This window comes from Protomyctophum parallelum (genome assembly GCF_964188405.1).
Source record: "Protomyctophum parallelum genome assembly, chromosome: 9".
In the NCBI taxonomy this organism is placed as follows: Eukaryota; Metazoa; Chordata; class Actinopteri; order Myctophiformes; family Myctophidae; genus Protomyctophum; species Protomyctophum parallelum.
In genome coordinates, this window is record NC_139706.1 from 48,391,281 (window position 1) to 48,399,402 (window position 8,122).

The 8,122-nt window shown below is 48.9% G+C and overlaps 1 protein-coding gene across 4 annotated transcripts in view; it reads left to right on the forward strand.

Annotated features, from left to right (window-relative positions):
- The window catches only part of LOC310864732 (TRPM8 channel-associated factor homolog), a 43,625-nt gene extending 36,890 nt beyond the window's left edge, over window positions 1-6,735 (forward strand). For all 4 annotated transcript variants that reach the window (XM_083773455.1, XM_083773453.1, XM_083773456.1 and 1 more), the window contains exons 13-17: window positions 1,159-1,369; window positions 2,749-2,985; window positions 3,648-3,871; window positions 4,831-4,944; window positions 6,468-6,735. In XM_083773455.1, the coding sequence (XP_083629581.1) occupies window positions 1,159-1,369; window positions 2,749-2,985; window positions 3,648-3,871; window positions 4,831-4,944; window positions 6,468-6,701 (1,020 nt within the window). In that variant the 3' untranslated portion in view covers window positions 6,702-6,735. The remainder of the gene's footprint in view (window positions 1-1,158; window positions 1,370-2,748; window positions 2,986-3,647; window positions 3,872-4,830; window positions 4,945-6,467) is intronic.
- Window positions 6,736-8,122: the final 1,387 nt, after the last annotated feature.

Here is an 8,122-nt window from a genome sequence, read left to right on the forward strand (position 1 = left end):
TAAAGGAGCAACTTGGACACTCAGGCATGAAGGAAGCATGAGTTCAAGTCCGTTGCTCTCCCCTTGTCCCCCATATATGGGGACTAGGTTGGTCTCCCCTTGTCCCCCATATATGGGGACTAGGTTGGTCTCCCCTTGTCCCCCATATATGGGGACTAGGTTGGTGGAGGGTGTGTAGAGCCCAGGATCACATTAGATGATTGACACAGGGGTGAAAAATGGGTTACAAAATCGTGGGGTAGGCCTAAGATTTTTTTTTCTGTTTTTTTAATCAAGGGGGCGATAGACCCAGTGGGAACAACATCAAGGGGGTGATAGAAGTCTGCAAGCCCGTTAATGCGGGCCCAGAATCGGTACTGCACGTATTGCTGTCAGTCTTTTAACCCTAGAACACTAAACATACGTGCGGTGTTCAATGTCAACAAAGTCCCTGATCACAACACCAGAGGGAGTTCAACAAACACATGCAACCCAGATTCAATTTATGTCGCTCCGATGCCACTGAAATCCTGAATGCCCTACCAACAGCCATTAAGAAATGTGAATCCTTCAAAACGAGCAAAATCCCTCCCCCTCCCTTTTTTCTCTCCATACTGTTCATGTTTTTCCCCCTTTTTTAACTTTATTTAACTGTATATATGCTGATTTATTTTTTCATCATATAAGTGTATTTTTGTAAGTCTTCAAAATAATGTTCTGATGAATTGAAAATGGCAGACCCTGATGTAAAGGAGTCTTAGTTAGTGCTTTGTTATGGTTTAACCCATTCTGACCTGAGATCAGATTCTAAAAATGTCTTCTACATCCTGACAGTTTTCATTCTGACCTGAGATCAGAAAAAAAAAAAGTCTTCTATGTCAGTCGCTCTTCGATTTTTCAAAAAATAGCAGACCTACAAGCTCGTAGCGCGCCACTCGGTGGCGCGCTACGAGCTTGTAGATCTGCTATTTTTCAATAGCTAAAGCATATCATAATGATAACACCAAAATGGGTTCCCGTATACGCTATACGTATATAGCCTCGTAGCAGTATTTGTATTCACTTTTGTTTGAAACGCACCCATTCTACAGTATGTGAATACAGATTTCAATCAATGAATCAATCAATGAATGAATGAATGAATCAATCAATCAATCAATGACTCAATCAATCAATCAGGTGCAGGTGGGCTGCCAGACGGACCATCTCAACGCCGACGAGCTGAAGAGGGCGCCGTGCGTCCACGAGTGCTTCCCCGTCGCCGCGGCGATGGTGCAGGTGTGGAACCTTTGGGGCGGGCTCATCTACCTGGTGGCTCCGCCCCGCGCGCAGGTGCAGGGGGCGGAGGTCACCGTGCAAGTGGCCGTGCCTGCTCCCTACTACAAGCATGGTGCGTGTGCGTGTGCGTGTGTGTGTGTGTGTGTGTGTGTGTGTGTGTGTATTTCTGTACACCTGACCGGTGTTTCTGCATGTCGGTCCGTTGGTGTGTCTAATCTGCGTGTGCGTCCCTCTACGAATATGTAATATTACAAAACCCACTATGGTTAGGATGCCTCTCGGGTGTCTCCCTAGGGAGGTCCTCAAAGCACGTCCCACTGGGAGGAGACCCCGGGGCATCTGGTTAGGATGCCTCTCGGGTGTCTCCCTAGGTAGGTCCTCTAGGCACGTCCCACTGGGAGGAGACCCCGGGGCATCTGGTTAGGATGCCTCTCGGGTGTCTCCCTAGGGAGGTCCTCAAAGCACGTCCCACTGGGAGGAGACCCCAGGGCATCTGGTTAGGATGCCTCTCGGGTGTCTCCCTAGGTAGGTCCTCTAGGCACGTCCCACTGGGAGGAGACCCCGGGGCATCTGGTTAGGATGCCTCTCGGGTGTCTCCCTAGGTAGGTCCTCTAGGCACGTCCCACTGGGAGGAGACCCCGGGGCATCTGGTTAGGATGCCTCTCGGGTGTCTCCCTAGGGAGGTCCTCAAAGCACGTCCCACTGGGAGGAGACCCCGGGACAGACCAAGGACCACGTCCCACTGGGAGGAGACCCCGGGGCAGACCAAGGACCACGTCCCACTGGGAGGAGACCCCGGGGCAGACCAAGGACCACGTCCCACTGGGAGGAGACCCCGGGGGGCAGACCAAGGACCACGTCCCACTGGGAGGAGACCCCGGGGCAGACCAAGGCGCAGTTGGAGGAAACACATCGACTCACTGGCCTTGGAATGTCTCGGGATCCCCCAGGAGGAAGTCACTAATGTTGCCCTGGAGAGGGAAGTCTGGGAGCTCTCTGGTGGAGCTGTTGCCCCCGCGACCCGACTACGGATAAGCGGTTGAAGATGGATGGATGGTTCTGTTTATAGAGAGCTGGGCATCTCTACAGCCTTCTGTCAAATATGTGATGATTTTTGTATTTTATTTTTTAAGAGTAGCTCCAATACTTGGTTCTCCCAATTTTTTCGTTATCATCATCTGACTCTGTCTGTCTGTCTGAATGTCTGTCTGTGTTGTCTGTCTGTCTGAATGTCTGTCTGTGTTGTGTGTCACCGTGACTGCCGTAGCTCCTCAATCACTCCCACTTTTCACACAGGCATTGACTATAATAATATGGAGGTCTTAACGAAGCCCTCTTTCCAATTTAACAACGTATACATTAATAATGAATTTATTAGTGAATACAAAATACCCCCTGCGGCCACAATGGGGGGGCAATATATCAATATCTAACGGGTAAGGGCTAGTGCAAATAATTTTAAGGACATTTTAAATGCCTCTTCTCCCCCAGGTGTGACGACACCGGCCGATTGGTCGTTGCTGCGCACGGCCCCCTCCCCCTGGGCGGAGCTAGAGTTCGACAACATCATCCTGACCGTGGCGTCGGTCAACGTCCGGAAGCTGGAGCGTCCCGACGAGCTGGCGGCTCTCTGGAATGACATCATGAGGGGCGTGGCTGACCTGGCCGCCATCCCACACAAGTTCCCGCGCAAAGAGCGCTTTGTGGCGGACGTGCAGATCTCTGCAGGTCAGGCAAAACCTATCTTTTCAAGCCCAACTTTAACCCATTCTGACCTGAGATAAGATTCTATAAAGATCTGACAGTTTTCTGAAAAAGCTGTGTTTCTATGTCAGTCGTTCTTCCATTTTTTCTAAAATAGCAGACCTACAAGCTCCTATGAGCTTGTAGATGTATTGGATATTGGGTATTGGACCGTTTTTTTGAGAGGGAGGATCCTCAGATGATTAGCTTAATGTGAAAACATTGTTTTCTCACTCAAAATGGTAAATGGTGCATTTGTATATATAGCGCCTTTATCCAAGGCGCTTTACATAGACATGCATTACATGCATTACATTCACCCATTCACACACACATTCACACACCGATGGCGGCGGAAACCATGCAAGGCACCAACCTGCACATCGGGAGCAATTAGGATTTCAGTGTCTTGCTCAAGGACACTTCGACCGTAACTCTGGGGGAGCCCGGGTTCGAACTGGCAACCTTACGGTTACCATCCAGCCACTCTACCCCTGAGCCACCGCCGCCCCATGTGTCCATCATGTGTCTATATATCATCATGTGTCCATCATGTGTCCATCATGTGTCCATCATGTGTCCATCATGTGTCTATATATCATCATATGTCCGTATGTCCATCATGTGTCCATCATGTGTCCATGCAGGGTGGATGCACGCGGGCTACCCCATCATGATGCACTCGGCCTCTGCAGCCGAGGTGGTCGACGCCAAGGCCATGAGGCGCTCCGGCCTGTGGGGCGCCATCCACGAGCTCGGCCACAACCAGCAGAGGGGATTCTGGGAGTTCCCCCCGAACACCACGGAGTGCACGTGCAACCTGTGGTCCGTGTACGTGCACGAGGAGGTGCTGGGGATCGACCGGGGAAAGGTGGGATTACACACGCCAAGATGCTCTGAGCCAAACACTGTGCCATGTATAGAGTGTCGCAGTCCCGCCCTGTAGCGCCCAAATCCTACATTTGTGGCACTACTGGTTGCCGACAGTCGGGTTGTAGTTAAGACGTGTGCTCCAGGAAGTGACGTCCAAACATGTGCGTAGAGTTGGTATAATGAGGATTTATTATCTGTTTCTGCAGGCCTAGTCACTACAGCATACATATAAATAAATGCAATAAACGTAAATGATCCAAACAGCCTCCTAAACACAGTCTGAAAACTCTTTGCCTCTCGTCAGCAACACCTGCTGCTTGATTGAGATCTGATTAAATACCCGTCCAACCTTCACATTGACCACACCCCTCAGTGGACATCATTGGCCACTCAAATGGCGCCTACACGCCCCATCGAGAGACCCGGAAAATAATTCCCCATTTTCCTCATAGACTTTTAAAAAAGTATTTATTTAAAGACATTTACGCCGCGTACAAAGCCAACTCGAGTTGTGACAAATCATGACAATAAATAAACACAATGTTTAGGGCCAAACAAATACTTAGAAGAACGCCTTCTGGCCCGGCCTGGCGGTCCGGGCACCTAGCCTGCTAATCCAGCCTTACAGCGTGTGGCGAGTTCGACTCCCGATCCCGACGACCTTTGATGCGTGGCACTCCCCATCTCTCTCTCTCTCTCTCTCTCTCTCTCTCTCTCTCTCTCTCTCTCTCTCTCTCTCTCTCTCTCTCTCTCTCTCTCTCTCTCTCTCTCTCTCTCTCTCTCTCTCTCTCTCTCTCTCTCCCCTTTCCTGTCAGCTTGCTGTTCACACTATACTATCAAAGCCCCAAAAAGAATGAAAACGTACAAAAACAATCTATCTGCCTGTGATTGTCTATCAATCAATACATCTGGAATAGAAATAATAATAATGATAATGATGAAATGCGCCCCCTACAGGCACACCCCAACATGACCAAGGAGGCGCGCAGGCAGAGAGCACAGGCCTACATAAAGGGAGGCAGGAAGCTCAACGGCTGGCACATGTGGGTCGCCCTGGAGACGTACATGCAGGTGAGACATTATACTGTACATCAGCCCTGGAGACATTATACTGTACATCAGGGGTGATAGAGAGGGCCACTATAGTTCCACACTCACTCCAGAGGGCCACTATAGTTCCACACTCACTCCAGAGGGCCACTATAGTTCCACTCTCACTCCAGAGGGCCACTATAGTTCCACACTCACTCCAGAGGGCCACTATAGTTCCACTCTCACTCCAGAGGGCCACTATAGTTCCACACTCACTCCAGAGGGCCACTATAGTTCCACACTCACTCCAGAGGGCCACTATAGTTCCACACTCACTCCAGAGGGCCACTATAGTTCCACTCTCACTCCAGAGGGCCACTATAGTTCCACACTCACTCCAGAGGGCCACTATAGTTCCACACTCACTCCAGAGGGCCACTATAGTTCCACACTCACTCCAGAGGGCCACTATAGTTCCACTCTCACTCCAGAGGGCCACTATAGTTCCACTCTCACTCCAGAGGGCCACTATAGTTCCACACTCACTCCAGAGGACCACTATAGTTCCACACTCACTCCAGAGGGCCACTATATTTCCACACTCACTCCAGAGGGCCAGTATATTTCCACACTCACTCCAGAGGGCCACTATAGTTCCACTCTCACTCCAGAGGGCCACTATAGTTCCACACTCACTCCAGAGGGCCACTATATAGTTCCACTCTCACTCCAGAGGGCCACTATATCTCCACACTCACTCCAGAGGGCCACTATATTTCCACACTCACTCCAGAGGGCCACTATAGTTCCACACTCACTCAAGAGGGCCACTATAGTTCCACGCTCACTCCAGAGGGCCACTATAGTTCCACTCTCACTCCAGAGGGCCACTATAGTTCCACACTCACTCCAGAGGGCCACTATAGTTCCACACTCACTCCAGAGGGCCACTATAGTTCCACACTCACTCCAGAGGGCCACTATAGTTCCACACTCACTCCAGAGGGCCACTATAGTTCCACACTCACTCCAGAGGGCCACTATAGTTCCACACTCACTCCAGAGGGCCACTATATTTCCACACTCACTCCAGAGGGCCACTATAGTTCCACACTCACTCCAGAGGGCCACTATAGTTCCACACTCACTCCAGAGGGCCACTATAGTTCCACACTCACTACAGGGGGCCACTATAGTTCCACACTCACTCCAGAGGGCCACTATAGTTCCACACTCACTCCAGAGGGCCACTATAGTTCCACACTCACTCCAGAGGGCCACTATAGTTCCACACTCACTCCAGAGGGCCACTATAGTTCCACACTCACTCCAGAGGGCCACTATATCTCCACACTCACTCCAGAGGGCCGCTATAGTTCCACACTCACTCTAGAGGGCCACTATAGTTCCACACTCGAGTTGTACTTGAAATGTACTGTAATTCTGCAAACTGTTAATAAATCAATCAATCAAAACTTGGCGAGTGAACATGTACATCTCCTCTCTGTGTAGTGAACATGTAGTGAACATGTAGTGAACATGTACATCTCCTCTCTGTGTAGCTCCAGGAGCGCTTCGGCTGGGCCTCCTTTAAGAAGGTGTTCTCCGCGTACCACGCCATGAGCAGCGTTCCCGGGAACAAGGAGGGCAAAATGAACCTGTACGCCGCCACCTTCTCCCAGGCCGTGGGGCACAACCTGTGCGGCTTCTTCAAGGCCTGGGGCTGGCCCATAGAGGGCGCCACTGAGCACAAGCTGTCCAGCCTGCCTGCCTGGAGCGACCACCCCATGGTCTAGCAGCAGGGGTGGGCAACTGGCGGCCCGGGGGCCACATGCGGCCCCCACCTTCACTTAATGTGGCCCTCAGGTTAATGTCAGAATACTGATATAATATCGGTTTCAGCTGTTTACAATTCTACGACATGCAAAACATGACCTGCTTTAATTACTTCAGTCTAAATGAGTAGCTCAATGCTTCAACACACGTATAATTAAAGGCATTTGAATTGACATGAAAATGTTAATTTTCAGGATTCCAATTTAAAAATAGCAAAAATTCAAGATTTAAATTTGAACATGAGCTTGTAGATCGGCTATCTTTGCTACGACAGTAATATATGGCCCTAGGCAGTTAGTGTGGAAATATAGTGGCCCTCTGCATCGTCAAAGTTGCCCACCCCAGCTAGCACACTGGTTCAGGACCCATTTGTGGGTCACGTTTTTTGGGGGGTAGCCTACCTTTATTCCTACATTTAGTTTTCAATTATTACATTATTATTTCAACACACATTCCCCCCCCAAAAAAACTAAACTTTTCTTGAACTAAACCAAAATTATAGATTAGTTTTTATTCAGTAACATCATGAAGGAATAAAAAGAAAATTGAATAAATTCCACAAATTAGAAGAAAAGAAGCTCACAGCGCGTCACTTCACGCTGCGTTGTGAGCTTGTAGATCTGTTATTTCCACTAGTTTGGGTCCCAGTCGACAAACATCAAAGTTCTCTGTTGGGTGGAACCGCTGGTCTAGCATGGTGTCACTGGAAAGCTATCCACACTTTTCCTGGGCTGTGTGTGCTCCAGTTCCTGTCGATTTGATCCAATGAAATCCAATGAAACTGGTCAGATGACCAATGATATCCAATGAAATCAACAGGAACTGGAGCACACACAGCCCAGGAAAAGTGTGGATAGAGCGTCGCAGTCCCTCCCCCTTTCGGAACAACGAGTGGCCCAGGAAATGAATCCTAATGCATTTTTCCAATAGACATTTCAAAACGTATTTATTTAAAGACCTTTTAAGCGTCGTACGAAGCCAACTCTTGTCGTGACAAATCATGACAACACACACAATATTTTGGACCAAACAAATAATTACAAAGAAGAAAACCAACAAAAAAAGTGTTGTATAACCTGCCGTTTTTTTCTACTTTCTAATTCGTTGTTTGGCCTGAAAAGTTGTGTTTGTTATCATGATTTGTCACGACAAAAGTTGTCTTTGTCCGCGGCGTATAAACGTCTTTAAATAAATACTTTCTGAAAAGTCTATGAGGAAAATGAACGGGGGTTTATTTTCCGGGTCTCTCGAGGGGGCGGGACTGCGACGCTCTATTATATGTCCTGTTTTCAGGAAATGGACAAAAAGAAGAAGCTGCTGTTCCAATGTAGTTATTATTTAGTAGCTGGTTGTAGTCACACTATTTATAAAACCACACACA